The 18,305-nt window shown below is 24.0% G+C and overlaps 4 protein-coding genes across 5 annotated transcripts in view; 2 read left to right on the top strand and 2 right to left on the bottom strand.

Moving 5' to 3' along the window:
• Positions 1-1,879: 1,879 nt before the first annotated feature.
• Positions 1,880-8,294, bottom strand: LOC126896849 (fatty-acid amide hydrolase 2-A). Its single transcript, XM_050669974.1, has 8 exons — positions 7,864-8,294; positions 7,053-7,733; positions 6,878-6,989; positions 5,140-5,297; positions 4,393-4,632; positions 3,986-4,141; positions 2,823-3,005; positions 1,880-2,554 (listed from the first exon to the last, which is right to left on the bottom strand). Exons 1-8 carry the CDS (start codon positions 7,888-7,890, stop codon positions 2,450-2,452), a joined length of 1,662 nt encoding a protein of 553 aa, XP_050525931.1. The 5' UTR covers positions 7,891-8,294; the 3' UTR covers positions 1,880-2,449.
• Positions 8,295-8,469: 175 nt separating this feature from the next.
• LOC126896852 (protein farnesyltransferase subunit beta) lies at positions 8,470-11,421 on the top strand. The gene is made up of 3 exons (XM_050669979.1): positions 8,470-8,712; positions 9,822-10,179; positions 10,245-11,421. Exons 2-3 carry the CDS (start codon positions 9,848-9,850, stop codon positions 11,104-11,106), a joined length of 1,194 nt encoding a protein of 397 aa, XP_050525936.1. The 5' UTR covers positions 8,470-8,712; positions 9,822-9,847; the 3' UTR covers positions 11,107-11,421.
• Positions 11,422-13,379: 1,958 nt separating this feature from the next.
• LOC126896853 (39S ribosomal protein L39, mitochondrial) lies at positions 13,380-16,483 on the top strand. The gene is made up of 8 exons (XM_050669980.1): positions 13,380-13,585; positions 13,674-13,880; positions 13,982-14,227; positions 14,936-15,157; positions 15,233-15,333; positions 15,395-15,466; positions 15,941-15,988; positions 16,341-16,483. The coding sequence occupies exons 1-8, from the start codon at positions 13,534-13,536 to the stop codon at positions 16,416-16,418; spliced, it is 1,026 nt and encodes a 341-aa protein (XP_050525937.1). The 5' UTR covers positions 13,380-13,533; the 3' UTR covers positions 16,419-16,483.
• Positions 16,484-16,603: 120 nt separating this feature from the next.
• LOC126896850 (coiled-coil domain-containing protein 63-like) overlaps positions 16,604-18,305 on the bottom strand; it is a 10,634-nt gene continuing 8,932 nt past the window's right edge. For both annotated transcript variants that reach the window (XM_050669976.1, XM_050669975.1), the window contains one exon: positions 16,604-16,947. In XM_050669976.1, coding sequence (XP_050525933.1) covers positions 16,897-16,947 — 51 coding nt within the window. In that variant the 3' untranslated portion in view covers positions 16,604-16,896. The remainder of the gene's footprint in view (positions 16,948-18,305) is intronic.

Below are 18,305 nucleotides of genomic sequence, written 5' to 3' on the forward strand. Positions count from 1 at the left end.
TCCTAAGATTCCACTTGACACGATCTCCCACATCTTCTACGCTCACATCAGCTGTCCTCATGTCGCATTCAATAACATCCCTCAAATTCCATTCTGGTTTTCCTCTACGTCTTCTTGCTTCAAAATTCATTTCTATAACTGTTCTTACAGCTTTCGATTCTTCTTTCCTCATACCATGACTAAACAATCTAAGTCTATTTTCTGTCATCTTATCCACGATTGACGCAACACCTATACTTCCTCTTATATGCTCGTTCCTTATCCTATCTTCTCTAGTCACTCCACTCATCCAACTAAGCATTCTCATCTCTGCTACACTTATTCTCTGCTCTACTTTCTTATCAACCGCCCAACACTATGAACCATACATCATAGCTGGCCTCACAATTTCATACTAAATTTAAAAACTATAATTAGTATTTATTCATATATTATATTTTAAAATCAAAGAACTACTAATCAGGATATAATTAAAGAAATAAGAGTTGATGTTGCTTTTGGAATAATCCACCAATTTCTCTAAATGAAACACTATCTACAGATTTGCATCGAAGCGTTTCTTATGATAGTGATTTTAATCACTGTCAGATATCATCTATGCTTGTCCCATCTGTGCCTCGACCCCACTGTGCTACCGTTTTTTTTTTAATTGTATGTATTGTACAGGTAATCATGTGGTTAATGATAAACTGAATACTGTATATATATATATACAAACATTCTATTATACATTCAATTCATATAAATTGAGTACAAAAAGTGTGGTTTAAACTACGTGAGGCAATGTTTTGTCTTCAATTACATTTACACTCTACATATTATTTTCTTGATAAACTAAGATTATAAGCACATATAGTTCATCAAAATAATCTGAATTATAGAAATAGTAACTCTTTTTTAAAAATCAACTTAACTTTTACTAGTTAGAAAAAATCATGAACTTGACTAGCCTTGTTTATAATGTTGATACATATTTGCCCTGTGGGTAACAAAATATACAACTGTATAATTTCTCCAAAAAAATTACAATACTAAATTATTGAATATCAATTTCATACTAAATTTAATTATTATAATAAATTATTGTTACTATAATATACTATTCATGTATTATACCTTCTTTTCCTTACCCTAATCACAACTACTTGTGGTCAGCCAAGTAGTAGGGGGATTAATTCATCCATTATACTTATTAAAACTTGTAATTAAGATATAATTAGAATTAAATACTCTATCTATAGATTTGCTTTAAAGTGTATTTTATAATAGTAATTATAATTACATTTAGATGTCTAAACTTGTCCCAATTATGCAGTGATCCCACTGTGCTACTTTTTTTATTAAATTGATGTTATGTCAATGGTAAATTGATGAAAATATGTATTCGATATTGATAAACATATTCAATCATCAAACATTGAATGTCTTCAATTTAATGCTAATTTATCAATTGAATTGATTTAGACTTTTTGTCTAATATTCTTATTTTTTAGGTAATACTATTCTGAGGTGAATATAAAATACTGCAATACAAAAAAATTGAAGCATACTAAGTTTTCTGAAAATCGTTCTACTTTTTTTATAGAGTCATTAGATAAATTGCATTGTCTCAAATAAAGTACTCACTATTGAATATAAAATTAAATAGAGTTTAAAATTATTTTATTAATACGCATATTTATATACAAAACTGAGAAAGTTAACATATTTTTCAATTTGTAAAGTTAATTTTAAAAATATTACATCAAGTTAAGTTAATTGCAAATTTAGATTCTTTATTTAGTTAAATTGAAAGAAAAAAAATTTAATTTAATTTTTAAATTATAGCAATTGGCTAGAAAATAACATATTATCTGGGTTAAAAAAGGAAGGATTTAAATATAAAAACATATATATATATTTATATTTATCTTACTAAAATTACATCTAATAAAAAATACAGTCAATGTTAGATTTGTATAGAAGTATTAGATAATAATCTAATATTTGAAGAATATAGTAAAAAAATAAGAATGGTCCATTTTTTTTTTAATTTTAATTTCATGGTTTGATTCGATTGCCTATTAGCAGTAGAACCAAGTAATTAGATCCATTTGATAAAAAATGTTTTTATTTTGCTGATACTAAAGCATCTATTTTTGTTTTATTATTAACAAAATAAGAATTTATAACTTTTTTTTTTGCTTCCCTGAAAAATGTACAGAAATGGACTATTACAGTTTTTCCCCTAATGCTTTCATTTGTATAAACACTGATATGTACATTATTAATGCTTACAACCCCTTTTTATTTCTTTTAGATGATTATATATATATATATATATATATATTATAATTCCTTGATTTACAAAGAGCATCTTATAAAATATATTACAAAAAGATCACCTTTAAACTTTTTTAAATTGAAAAAAAAACCCTTAAACCACAATAATCTAATATATAATTATTTTTCAAACTGTTTTTATAGCAAAAGGTGATTTCCAGCCACCAAATATTTTTTCTAGATGTTTAGACACAGCAACACAGAGTCTATCTTGATTTTTCCCAGCAACTACCTAAAATAATTTTGATTAAAAAAATATGAATTTAATTATGATAGGGACACACAAAACAAATAACTCCTTTTTCTAACATATATTAATATTATTTTTATTATTATATATACATAATTATTAAATATTTTAAGAAAAATATAACTCTTTCTTAAATTTAAAGCTCATTCCAAATATGATAATATTGAAATAAAAGAAATTTTAAAAGTAATAAAGTTGAACTTGAATACTGTTTGTTGTACATATAACAAAAAAAAATTAATTTTTTTACCTGTATTCCCAATGGCAGACCATTTTTGCCTAATCCAAGTGGAACTTGAGTTACAGGAAGTTTCAACACATTAAATATTGCCCAATATGCAAAGTTAAAAGGGTAAAAAAAAGGTTCATAATGATGTTTGGCTGTAGTAGGAGAGGATGGAAAAAACAAAACTCCATCATTACTCAATAATGTCTAAAAAAAATCATAATGTTACACATAAATCAAATAATTATTAAAAAAATGTTGTTTAATTTTAGTTATTATTTCAGGAGATAAAAATCCATTATTCAAGTTTAATACTTTTTTTAGATAATAATTTCTTCTTTTTTATAATCATTAACTGAATAGATTTTTATGTTAGCATAGTAATTATTTAAGTAGTAAAATTGGTCCTTGTTCAAATATTTAAAATAAACACTAGTTTTGTGTATAATATACAGCATTTTTTATTCAAAATTTCATTAAAATCAATGAAATCACAATAATTAATATTATATATTAATTACTGTGTATAATTATATTAAAATCATAACAAAAAAAAAATTGTATGTTGCAAAAGAGAATATATTAGACTTTTATTACAATAAAAATGAAAAATTTTTAATAAAATAGTCTTAACAACAATAATTGGACCCGTTTTATAATAAAATGAAATTATTGAGTTGATTACATAATGTTCTACTATGTAGAGCTCATATTTTACCACAGTATCAAACAATTAAAGTGAACAATTTTATTTATAAAAATGCATTTTACATAAAAATCTAATTTAGCCTTTATTTCATAAAGTGATATAATTATTAAAATGTCTGTTTGAATAGTCAAATAAATAGGGCTAAGAATTATATGCATTTAGAATTTTTGTAATTTTATTCCGAACACATCATCAGCAAGTACACATTTTTATTTATTCACTTGAATTTTTAGTAATGTGTTGTGATTGAAATAATAGTTTTGGTGTGATAGGAGGCTTTACTTCCCTAAAACAAAAACAAATTCTACACTATTATATAATCCTTTGATTAAATTGCACAGACTTGGGACTAACCAAAGTGGCTAAAACAAAATTTATATGAATATAATTCCTGGCCCTACAAATAATAATAAAGATAGTATATCATAAAATACTTATTTGAAAATAAAAATTTCCTTATTTATTTATAATTCCATACTGTTAATTCTTCTGAAAGTTTTTCTGTTTCAGCTTTTGCCCAAGTTTCATTTACTTTAGGAAGTTCTAAATCTATTAATTTCAAAATGGCAGCCAAAGTATGATTTGACTGACCTACAATCAATTTTGGTACTTCTTGCCAAACAGAAACTCTAGTCTAAAATTCAAACATTTTGGTCTTTAATAGAAATTAATCCTTTTTTTTTTTTTTACTGTCAAGTAGGCCAACTTTTGGAAGTTATAAAACTTGGGGGCATTAAATAATTTCCATAATTCATCACTTAATTTATGTCAACAAATTTTATGTTAACATTTTAGTAGTTTTCTAGGTTGATAGGCTTAAATGTTAATATATATTTAACTGCCCAAAGCTGGTCCACTAGTTGGCAATAAATATTTTAATATGACCTCTTGGTTTCCTAATGCACCTGGAAAGTCTGAATCTTCTTCTTGAGTCATCCAATACCTCCATAAAGTATAACTATACCTTAAACCAGGAAGATTTATTTTTTGTGGAGGTAAGTCTGTTAGTGTGTTAAAAGAATTAACAACTCGTATTAATACCATTTGTAATTCATCACTAATAGCACTAAGTCTAAGATCTTTAGGGTCGTCAACATAAAAATATTTTAAACTTGATAATTCAACCTGAAATTAAAATAAAAAAAATTAGTTAATTTCATATTACTTATCATTGACAGAGATTGCCAAAACCAGAAAAATGTGTAAAAAAATTGATTATATTGTTTCTTTGGATTTTACATTTATAATAAACCAGTGTTAATTTTCTAATAATTTTTTAAATTATAATTTATAAATTGTAATGTTTTATAATTTATCAGTTTTGGGCAAATTAGTGTTTTTTTATAATTAAATTAAAATACAAATTTATCAATAAATTATAAATTAAACTACTTAAAAATTACTTTATTTAACACATATAAAAGTTACATTACTTTTATAATAAAAAAACTTTTTATTTGTGAATCAGTATGTGTTGCATTATTGCAATGTTCTAGTACGAACATAAAGGACGTTTTAGACCAACTAACTTGGGATATATATGAAAAAAGAGATGTACTGGATGATTACTGTACATATATCTTACATATATTATGCATATATGTAAGATGTGATTTATATAAAGTTATTTACCTCATCATCCAATTTCATTTCTAATGATTTTTCTGGACCTACCAAAGCTTTAATGACAGGTGTTAGATCTTCTGCATATTTCGTTATAGGCCCAGCACTTACCATAGTGTCTTTTTCAGTACCCATTCTATATGTCATACCTTTGGTATTTATTAAACCTAAAATAAACAATGAAAAACAAATATTATTTTTACAATTCTACAAAATTAAAATTAAAATACCATTATATTTTCAAGTTTTCTAGATAAGAAATAAATCTATATTAATTATGGTTTTATCTTTTAATAAAACTTATTTGAGAAACAAATTAAGTCTAAATTATTTAAATAGTAGAAAACAGTAAAAACTGTTTTTATGTTACCATTAGTGTGTTGCATTAAAACTAAGATGGTCAAATGAAAATATTCAATAAGATACATACTACATTAATACAAAATGTATATAAAATGACTCTATTTTAACTCCAAGAAACATATTTGAAAGTACTTTAAGATTTACATAGTTTCTAAAATACATATGCTTTTTTGCAGTATATTAATATTCTGATGACTAACATCAGTAAGTTCACATCTTGTTTATTTATTAGACACTTCAAACATTTTTGTACTTATGTATACAAACATTTTTGGAAACTTTCAAATTTTTTAAATTATGTGTTTATTTATAAATTGTTGGTGTAGGAATAGAGGAATGTATCAACCAAAAAAAAAAATTAAATTCTTTAAAAAAAATTTTTTTTTTTTTTTATTTAAACCATGTATTTTTAGAGGTGTTATAATTAAAATTTTTACTTATGTGTTCTATCATTGTAACAATAAATTCTACAAAAAAAAAAATTTTTTTTTTGGTTAATATATTCGTCTGATTCTACACTGACAAATTTATGTAATACACTTTAAAACTTGTTTTTCAAAATATTTTGACTAACGTCATTTTTCAAATTAGTGATTCAACTATTATATAATATTAATTAGTGAGATCAAAATTATAAAGTGTTATTGAAATAAATCAAAGTGTAATACTAATCATTATTTTAAGGGTGATATCATTTATTTTTTAGAATAATTTGTATCATCTGATTAGTTACTTAATTTATATTAACAACAAATATGGGCTTATTGGATATCAGAAAATATTCATATTGGTTCATCCCTAATATATACAGAGTAAAAGAAATCTAACAGACAACTCCCATAACTTTACAATTAACAATTTGTTTAAATTTTTTTAATAATAATATTACATGTTTAGACTAGGTATGTTAAAATCATAATAATAATATTAAATAAAAATTCTTTTTTAATTTTCATTTTTTTCAAAAATATTCAAAATGATTAATGGGTTGATAACAATTTCAGGATGAATAATTATTTGTAAGCATTTTAATACATAGAGTGGGTATATAAGGCAGGTGGAGTAAGTGTTATAAATATACACCAAAATGAGTTTTACCCACACTCCTAATGTATTAAAATGTTTGTTACTCAATAATTACTTAACCTAAAATTGATAATGACTCATTGATCATTTTTGTAAGGACAGGGTTATAAACTGGTTATTTTGAAAATTAATAATTTAAAACTATAAAAATAATTTTAAATTTTAATTGTATCAAAAGTTATAATAGTTGTCAGTTAGATTCATACTGTTTCAACCAAACTGAAAATTAATTTTTATAATTAATTATTATTATTTATTAAAATTAATTTTAATTTATTTAATAATTCTATTTTATAACCTGTAGTTAATTTGTGTCCAAATACTCCACAGTTAAATGCTGGAATACGAGCTGATCCACCAATGTCAGTTCCAAGTCCCAATGGACTTCCACATCCTGACACAATGCTGGTCTAAAATTTAAAAAAAGGGATTATAACAACAAAAATATTCATAGTAAATAAAAAATAACAAACCTCTCCACCAGATGATCCTCCAACAGTACGTGTAGTATCATATGGGTTATTTGTTTGACCATACACTTTATTTCTAGTTTCACACCATAAATTTAGTTCAGGTACATTTGTAATTGCTATAAGTATTGCACCAGCCTTTTTTAATGACTGTACAATTTCAGCATCTTCATTACACTTATTGCCTGCCCTAGATTTTAAACCAAATGTCCAAGCCATTCCTTTGGCTCCTGTACTTTCTTTTGAAGTAAAAGGAATACCAAATAATGGTTTGCCATCAAAAATTAAATTAAGTTTATCCTCAGTGTCAGCCAACTCTATTAATTTATCATATTCATCGGCTTCAGATAAAGCTTCTTTAAAGCGAGAATCTACTACAGCATTTAAAATTGAATTAACTTGATTAATTCTCTTAATGAAACACTCAACTACATAGCGACATGATACTTTTCTGGTTTTAATTTTGTTAACTATAGTAACACAACTTTGAATTACTAAGTCATCATTAACAGGGGGCAGTTTTTTTATTGGTACTTCACTATTTAAATAATCAAATATATATGTTATAACAAAATCATAAACAAAACGAAGAAACTTAATGATATATAACAAACAACTACATGAACGTGATAATAATGTTTTATGTTTTTTTGGAGTACGGTTTTTTTTTAAATGAGTTCTTTCCTAAAACAAAATTAACTAGATGTTAGTACAAAATATAACATTATTTGATTATTTATATATAACGTGGATTTGTTTAAAAGTCTAAATTTTAAATATTATAGGGTGAATTTAAGAAAGAAATCCAACCTACCTTATCATTCCTACGTTGATGAATCATTATTTAAAATAAAAAGTTTTCAATTAAAATTAAATTTAAATTTACAAAAATATTTAATTAAAAATGGCAATTATAAGTTAACAACTACTATAAATAGTTGTAAGGTAACTATGTAATGAATGAATTGGTTTAAATAATATTAATAAAAACAATTAGAAATTGTTACTAATTAGTAAATATTAATATACACGTTGTGCTAAGAAGCATACTAATGAGTAATAGTGGAATAACGTGTTATATTACTGTAATAAAAGAAGGGGACCTAACTGAAAAAATTTTTAAAATTTGTTTTAATACAAAAACGATTATGTTAAAAGAATTTTTAGGAAGAAGATATTTTAATACATTTTTTTTAGGATAATTACATTGCGAAATTAAGTCAAAACGTCATTTAATCACTTTAAATATTACTCTATAAATTTGCATGCATGAGCAATAAAATATAAATTCTCATATTTTTTTTTTACACACCTAAGATTTTTTGTGTTTTAATGATAACCATATAATCACTAGGATGAAATGATGTGATTAGTACTGATAAAGTATACTGATTAAACTTAAGATATTTTAATAACTTATTTATAAATATCTCTCTTATAGTATATTTTAGAAATAAACGTAATGTATGTTGTAACTACTTAATTATTTAGTCCTGAAGTTATAAGTACCATGAAGTATTTGTTAACTTTTGAATAGTATCAGAATTCAATTCCTAGTAACTAATTTTGTAGCCTAATGTTTTGTTAACTTATTAAAAAAGATTTTTTCGAATGTGATGTTATCTTAATAATTAAATTATTTTTCTATTTATTTTAAAATCAGGTATTATATTCATTATTATAAATAAAACAGTACGACCTTATTATTATTTTAATATTTTATTAGATACAAGGGTCGAATTAAACCTTTTTTTTTTTAATTTAAATATGTTATGAAACTATCTTATAATTAAATTTAATGTTTTTCAATAATTTCATTTAACATTAATCAGGTTAAAAACACAATTCACTGCTTTAAGTAGTTTTTAATATACAAAAGGCAAATGACTACTTTTTTCTTACTATTTGTTATATAATGTAACATTTGAAAAAAATTAAATTTTGTTTAATAAAATTTTTTTATGTAATAAGATATATTAGGATTAACAATATTTTACATTTACTGACAATTCAAATTTTTCGTTTTAAACATTATAATTATCACATTATTCTTAATACTTGTTCTAGGTATTAATCAAATAATTTTTCATTAAAAAATATTTTAGTTTTTATTAAGATATTTCAGTTATTATAATATTTTTTTAACACTTCAAAATTTATTCATAGTATTACCAATAAAAAAATAATTTTTTTATTTAGGTTCAATATTATTTTGTTTATTATTTCTTCATTATTTGTACAGTCAATCAGATTATTATCATTAGATATATCTGGTACAGTAGTTTGGTGGTTGACAGAAGAATAAAACAGAGAAAGAGTGTAGCAGAGATGAGAATACTTAGATGGATGAGTGGAGTGACTAGAGAAAATAGGATAAGGCACAAACACATAAGAAGGAGTATAGGTATAGCGTCAATTGTAAATAAAATAAGAGAAAATAGACTTAGATGGTTTGGTCATGTTATGAAGAGAGAAGAATCGGAAGCTGTAAGAACAGTTATGGAAATGAATGCTGAGAGATGAAAAAGTAGAAGACCAAAAAAGAGATTGAAGGATGTTATTAAATGTGTTATGAGGACGGCTGACATGTGCAAATATGATGTGGTAGATCGTGTCAAGTAGAAGTTTAAGATAAGGGTGGTCAACTCCAAAAAGTTGAGATAAAGGCGAGGACAAAGAAGAATGAGGTTTAATTTTGTTACAGAATTATTATTTTAATCTTAAATATTTGCGTGTACTGTATCACATTTATAAAAGTTATTTATATTTCAGAAGTATTCAGTGTAACTGTAATAGTTATGGACAAATTTCTGTCTGTCAAACGTATTGAATTTGATAATGAAACAATTGATACAAGTTCATCAGCTAGCCAGTTGCAAGTAGAGAAAAAAATTTCTAAATTGTTTGAATTATTTTGCTCAAAAGCAGAATGTGATCCTGATGCACCTATATTAAATAGAGAAAACCACTTATCTTATATTAGAAATCATATGTTCACAATTCCTCAAAACTATGAATGTTTAGACTCTAGTCGACCATGGTTATGTTACTGGTTGTGCCAATCACTTGCTCTACTGAATTATGAACTTTCACTAGAAGAAAAGTCAAATTTTATTAATTTTTTATCTAAGTACATAAATATACAAAGTATTATAATTTTAATGGATATATATTTATTTTAATTTTAAATTTTAGATGTCAACATGAAAATGGTGGTTTTTCCGGAGGCCCTAATCAAATGCCTCATTTAGCACCAACATATGCTGCTGTATGCGCATTATGTTTAATTGGTACAGATGATGCTTACAAAGTAATCAATAGAAAGAAATTATTTTCTTTTTTGTCTTCTTTACGTACTCCTAATGGATCATTTCGCATGCATAAGTATGGAGAATGTGATGTTAGATCAATTTATTGTGCAATAACTGTAGCACGATTAACCAATATTTATTCAGATGGCCTTTTTGATGGAAGTGCTCAGTGGGTAATTAGATGTCAAACATATGAAGGTGGATTTGGTGGTGTACCAGGTGTAGAAGCTCATGGTGGTTATACTTTTTGTGGTTTTTCAGCATTACTTCTACTTAATGCTATTAATATGTGTGATACAAAAGCTCTTCTACGTTGGATTGTTAATAAACAAATGTCATTTGAAGGAGGATTCCAAGGTAGAACAAATAAACTTGTTGATGGATGTTATTCATTTTGGCAAGTAGCTATTTTTCCTGTGTTAACAGAAATGTTAAAGTCCGAAGAAAATCAAAAATTATGGACATTGTATGATTACAAAGCTCTTCAAGAATATGTTTTAATATGTTGCCAAAATAAATATAGTGGTGGTCTCATTGATAAACCAGGAAAACCTCCTGATGTATATCATACATGTTATGTACTTAGTGGATTGTCAGTATCACAGCATGCAAAAAAAAATGGTTTTTGTATTGTAGGTAAACCAGAAAATATTTTAAATGAAAATAACTCTGTATACAATATTGAAGTTACGTGTTTGGAAAAAGCATTACACTATTTTAACAACACACCACCTATTAATCAGTGATAAATTTGAGTTTTTATTTAAAACTTTATTTCAAGTTAAGTTTAAAATTCTAGTAAAGTTCAAACTATCAATACCATACAATCTAAATTTTATAGAATCTTTTGTATTTTTGTATTTAATTTTTTATGATTGTCTTCTTATTAATTAACACAAAATATGGGTTTTTAATAAAAACAAAAGTGTTTAATAATCTTTATTATGTATTGGGGTCTGATTGTTTATAAATTAAAAATAATATAATTCATCATTTTTTTTTATTTATAGAATAGTATTATTGGTGAAAAAAATAATAAAATAATTATCACACGAGGGTAATAGGCCTTAGAATTATTTTAATAAGTACAATATAAAATTAATACAATGTATTATATAAATAGTAATTTAACTCATTATTCCCCAAAGTCAGAAAAATCTAATTTTATGTTTCACTACATTTTATTATTTAACTATATGCTCGTTTAACAATTTATTAAGTAAAAAAAAAAAAATGATACCTCTTTAGTTTTTTTACAATATAATGTTGCATATATGCAATATTGGGATTAACTATGTATATTACTTGGTATGAAATTGTTTTATGTGTATTTAAAAGAAGTTTTATGTGAAGATGCATTTGACACACTTTTTCAATAATTTGATTAAGAAATAATAATTTTAACACAATGTTGGGGGCTAAAGGAAGAAAGAGTTATTTTTTAGAATACAATACTATGCATTAACATTAGAGTATGATATTACATAACATATTGTAAAATGTTAAACTTTTACTTACTTTTGCTTATTATGTAACTATAAAGAATTATCCTTGTAAAAAAATGATTGGAATTAATGTAATTGTGAACTTTTATATTAATTTAAACCCTTCAGGCTTACATTGTAGAAATGATCCAAAAATTTCTATGCAACAGCATACTTTAAATATACATATTAGTTTTATATAAAAGCGGTAAAATTTTTACTAAAATTCTAATTTATGTATATAAATGAATAATTTTTATCATTAAAGTATTCAACATTTCAAATATGGGACATGCGTTTTCATTACATGTATGTAATAATTCGTATACTTTTTTGTTATTATTATACATTATAATGAAATTATTTTACGTTTTCTGTCAAAATAGACCATACGATGATTAATCATGATTTAAATATAATTATCCAAGAAAACGGTGCCAACGTTTGAACTTAAGAATGTGCTATATAATAAAGTGAGCTATAGCAATAAATAGTTATCATTCACTATGTAGTCATATTTACTACAGTAGAACTTTGTTAATATTACTTTTAAATCTGTATCTTAAACTTTTAATTTTGAAAATTATAGAGTTGCAAACATATGATCAAGATTTATTTAATGGGACGAGTCATAATTAAAAATTTTACCTAATTATGTAATACTAGCTTAGTCTTAAAACTATTGGGTGTTCAATAGATGAATCCGGTTATTAATTATATGGTACTTATTAATAAAAATGTTGATTGGGTATGATGATTTTTCTAATCTAGAATTACCCCGATTACTGATTTTTGCAAAGTATTGTTTGTGACAGTTGATAATTTCTCAATAATAAAATGGTAAATAGCTATTTAAATTTAACGATGTTAAATTAGACAACAAAAAGAATTTTGTGAGTCCCTGGGTCCAAAAGATGCATACAAGTCATTCTGACTTTAAAACCAATTAAATAAATAAATAAACAAATAATGTTAAAAAAAAAACTTTTTTAGATAGTGGGAATTTAAAAGTCCTTCCTAAATTTTGTCGAAATCAAACGTAGAGTAAATCTAAGGCTAGGCGAGTTAATGATTTTTTTACTTACTAAAAGTAAGTTAATTGAAAAAAAAATTACCAAGTTTATTCATTATTTTTTTAATAATTTAATTTAAAAGTTAAGTTCTTATCTCATTAAATTAAATTCTTTGGTTCAGTGTAGATTAAAATAAATAGTTTAGTTCAGTGTTGATTTAAGACAATTTTTTCAGGGGGGGTTCTAAGCATTAGTGCAATTAGGTAAGATCTTTTATATTCTGTGAGTTGTTATTAAATGAACATAAGAGAAATTAAGTTAACGTAAAATCAAAAAAATTCTGTTAAGCTACAAGTTTAATTTATTATAACCTATTAACTCGTTAATGTCCATTTTTGGTAAATACTGTTTACCAAGATAAAAAACACATGTGTATGTTATCCATGCAATAGTATTTAATATTATCAATTATAAATTATTGTACATGTTATCAGTTATATTTATGATTTTAAAAACAATCTAAAGCTTTATTAAATTAAAATGAAACAATTGTACTGAGAAAATTTTATATTTTTTATTATTTTAAAATTATTTCCTTCTCTATAGACTTTAATATATCCATATTGAGTATAGTTTATATAATTTTACTTGATAGTACAGAAGTTATAATTTTGAAATGAAACGTGTTAGTTTAAACTTGTACCACAAGTACAGTAACAACTTTACTCGTAAGTTTTATAATCTTATAAATTTTTATAAGATTAAGTTTCATATTTTTTTTTATTTTTTAATTATTATTTCTATTTTGGTTCAAAGTGAAAAGATATGTTTCAACTATTAAAGAAATTAATTTAAAAGATGAAGAAACTTTACATCAAAATTTTTTATTTGATAAAGAGTTGAAAAGGCAACATGAAGCTGTAGGCCGCATTGAAAAAATTGTTGTTAAACACATTGGTGTACCTGAAGATGTTACACTATCAATGAATAAAAACATTTCAACACCTTATCACTGTGCTAAACGTATTTATAATTTTATAATTATGATTACTTTTTGAATTATTGAACCTCATTTATGGACAGTTAATTAGTAAAAAATTTATGCAAATTAAAAACTTTTACAGATATTTCTGAAATGTTGGTAAGAAGAAGTGGCCTAGCTTTAATAAATGGTACACATATATGGGATATGCATCGACCTCTTGAAGAAGATTGTGAATTACGTTTCATGCATGCACAATATCTTCCAGATCCATATCATTTCAATAGAGCATATTGGCGTAGTTGTTCATTCATATTAGGAGCAGTTATTACTAAAGCATTAAAAAAAAAACATCTACCAATTTTACATAGTTTTCCATCACCAAATGGTAATTCAAAATATATTATTAATAATATATTAAATGGAAAAAACTCAATTCTATAACTTTTAATCTCTAGGGCCTTGCCTGTATTTTTAATAATGCATTTTTATTTAGTAGAATGTATCATACGTGTTTTATGGTATAGATTAAGAATTGTGAATATCATAAAATTCGGCTGGCAAAGTAATTAGATACTGTATTTAGGAGAGAAAAAATAGTTATCGATCCTTAAAATAAATATAATATTACATGTAAAAGAAATTTATAGTAATAATAATAATTTTTATTAATATTTTTAAATAAATAATGAATTGAAAATCATAATATTTGATTAAATATATATTCTAATGTATAATAATAAATGAAAAGTACAGGGGAAAATCATTAACAGTAGTCTATTTTTGTAAAATTTGTGAGATCTGAAAAGATTCACGGACGGACATAAAAAAAACACATCATAGTAAAATTAATATCTTCCCAGTTTTGTATATTTAACTAGAATGGCTATTTTGAAATTTCAAACAGATGAAAAATAAAAAAATAAAATAACAAATGTGCTTTTAACATAGTTCAAAACTGTATAAAATATTTAAAAAAGCAATGCAAAATATCAAAAGCTCATGGGAAACTTTGTTTATGTAATAAAAAATTTAACTAAAAAATTAATTCAAATTAAATTATATATATATTATTTCATGATTTTCTTTGTTATAGTTAAAAGTGGAAGCTTTGTGTATGATGTAGAATTAGAAAATCTTTCAGAATGGAAACCTACTGAAAATGAACTGCGTATTTTATCAGCAAATATGGTAAAATTAGCACAAAAGTCTTATAATTTTGAAAGACTTATTGTCTCTAAAGAGCTTGCTCTTGAAATATTTCAGAATAATAAATTTAAAAAAGAGCAGGTACCCAATATTGTACAACAATCAGTCGGTAATATATTTTTTAAGTATTAATTTTTAAATTTAAAATGTATTATTTTTTATAATATATTATACTATTTTTTAGATAAAAAAGTAACACTATACAGAATTGGTGATCATATTGACATTAGTAAAGGACCTATGATTGGAAATACTGATCTTCTTGGTCGTTGTACCATAACAGCAGTATGTTTTATAATTGTTAATTTTTATTATGATTAATTCTTAAAAAAATTTTGACATCTAGGTACATCAACATGAAGCTAAAGATAGAATCTTATATAGATTTCAAGGTGTTTCATTACCTAAAGGAATTCATGTAAGGCTATTATATTAGATTTTCAAAAATAATTTCAATTAATCAAGTATAACAATCAATGTAATTTTACCATGAAAATTGTTAACAAAATATTAAAATAATATGTGAATTAAAACAATTTAAATTAATCATTATGCTTAAATAACTTTTTTCTTTAATGGTTGTAAAGATTGTTTTATTGAATTTAAAATGTATTAATTACTTATTCTCGTATAAAATAAGGGCAAAATAAAATGGTTTTGTTATTTTTAAGTAGTTATCATCTTAAGTAATTAGAGTCAAGATAAAACAAAAATGATTTTAACCTTTTTTATAAAAGGAAAATCTAGTAAACAGAGTTATAAAGTAAAAATCACTAATTTACGACTCCAATAGTTGTGTTTTGTCTGGTATTTTGAATTAAAAATTTACCATGGAAACCAACACATATTATAGATAGTTTTAAAGATAATTAATTTGGTGTTTTATTTTTAGCTAAATCATTTTGCTTATTCAATATTAGAGAAGAGGGCTCAAAAATTGGTAAGTTGATTTTTATTACATTTTGTAACTATCTAATTTTAATTTATTTTGAAGTAAACAATTATCCTTTACTATTGATTTATGAATAAAGTAAATATTATTTAAAATAGCCTGTAGATAAATTTTAATGCAACTTAATATTTAAATAAATAATTAGTGAAAGTATATTTGTATGAATGTTGTGTGCTCTTTTTATAAGGTTTCATGTTGATAGCTCATAAAATATTTGTCAAAAAAATCGTTATTAACAAATCAAAATTTTTTTTGCAGTTTTGTAAAAAATAATAAATATAATTTTTAATACTAAATTTACAACCATCAAATGATTAATTTTATTATTATTTAATTTTAGAATTCTGCGAGTTTACCCGATCAGGCTCAAAGTGAAATGTTTAAACCGCATTTTAATCACGAAGAAACAATAGTTTGAGAAATTCTATTAATTTTGTATAGATTGTATTTTTTAAATATATATATAAGTTGCCTAATTAGAAAGTTTTTGATTATGGGGTTGAAAATCAAGTCTATAACTATTTATAATATTAAGTAGAAAAAAACCCATCATAAAACAATAATAACTTTTTCATATTAATTAATATTTGTATTTGAATTAAATTGCTTTACACAGTAAAAAATAAGTGAAAGAATAATTAAAATGTGTTTAATAAACTATTAATAGATTTTTTAATTTTTTGGATAAATCTTTAAAATAACTTATATTTTACATACAAAAATATTCAAAATAAAATAAGGCCTTATGCTATTTATTATGTATGGTATATAAATATAGGATATTGAGGGATCTAGACTCTTGGTAGTAGTAGTAGTCCCCACAATTATACTATTGTGGTAAACGATAATACAAAATTATTCATGTTTCTTTGTTAAATTTAAAATACTTGACTCAATCAGATTAACATAGAATGACATATTGTACATATTTGCATGAATGTCTCCACCTATAAAAAATGATTTGAAATATATCTTTAGAAAATTTTAGTTACAACTTAAAAGTATTTAGTTAAAAGAACTGTCAATAAAAGAACCTTGGCAGACTATTAATGATAAATGAATCTGGGTTAGGTAATTCCAGTCATTTTATTTACATTTAATTACTCTAATATGTATATATCCAAAATAATAAAAAATATTAATGTAGACTAGCCCTTTAAAAACTTTTATGAGCATAACAAGTTAACGAGATACTCAAAATTAATTATGTTAAAACGTAGAGGCTTATTAAATATTAAATATATCATCTCAATATATCATCTATGATGNGATACTCAAAATTAATTATGTTAAAACGTAGAGGCTTATATTAAATATATCATCTAAAAAGTCAAATGAAATTCATATTTATTTAAAAAGTAATACATTTTAGCAACATACATTGAGGAACCAAAGTTGAAAGGATCAAAGTATCATTTTGGAATAAATGAGATAATTTTATAACATGGTATAATGTTAAATAATCTTTCTTTTTAGTAGATTAAAGTTTATATACTTTAAAATATCGTTTAATTTATCATCGATCTCCTAAATCAACTGTATCAAAAAGATACCATTTTATTTTTCACTTAGATCTCTCCAGCTCTATATGCCTTATATATAAACTGGGAACGATTTCGATGTTAAACTTCCAAAGGTTAAAAATTGTATTTTCGACGTGTAATTATTTTTGCTTTAGACAATTTATTTCTCATGTAACTTTATAAGCACGCTCATGACTTAACCTATATTTTTGGTTACGGGTCAATCCATGCCAAATCATCCAGAAGTGGTTGCACGACCACCTCATATTTTTTTTAAATTTTCAGGGTTTATTATTTATGCTATAATTAGATTAAAACAATTTTTTTTTTTTTTATGACCTTCCCGATTTTTATGGCTATTTCAATGTAAAAAATGTTAAAAATAGCCAANTTTTTATGACCTTCCCGATTTTTATGGCTATTTCAATGTAAAAAATGTTAAAAATAGCCAAAACGTTAAAAAACACACAGATTATTCAATATTAACTCAATCGACTTAAAATTTTAGGATTGACCTTATTATAACTTATATTTAACATTAAAAAAACGGTAGCACAGTGGGGTCGCGGCATAGTGGAGACATTGTATAGTTGGGTTCAGTATAGATTTAATCTGACAGTGATTAAAATCACTATCATAAGAAACGCTTCGATGCAAATCTGTAGATAGTGTTTAATTTTAAAAAATTGATGGATAATTGCAAAAGCAACATCAACTTCTATTAAAATAAAATACAAAACCCATAATTATCATACAAAAATAGTATATTTTTCAATATGGTA

Source organism: Daktulosphaira vitifoliae, unplaced genomic scaffold, assembly GCF_025091365.1.
Source record: "Daktulosphaira vitifoliae isolate Bord-2020 unplaced genomic scaffold, ASM2509136v1 Scaffold_1, whole genome shotgun sequence".
Lineage (NCBI taxonomy): Eukaryota > Metazoa > Arthropoda > Insecta > Hemiptera > Phylloxeridae > Daktulosphaira > Daktulosphaira vitifoliae.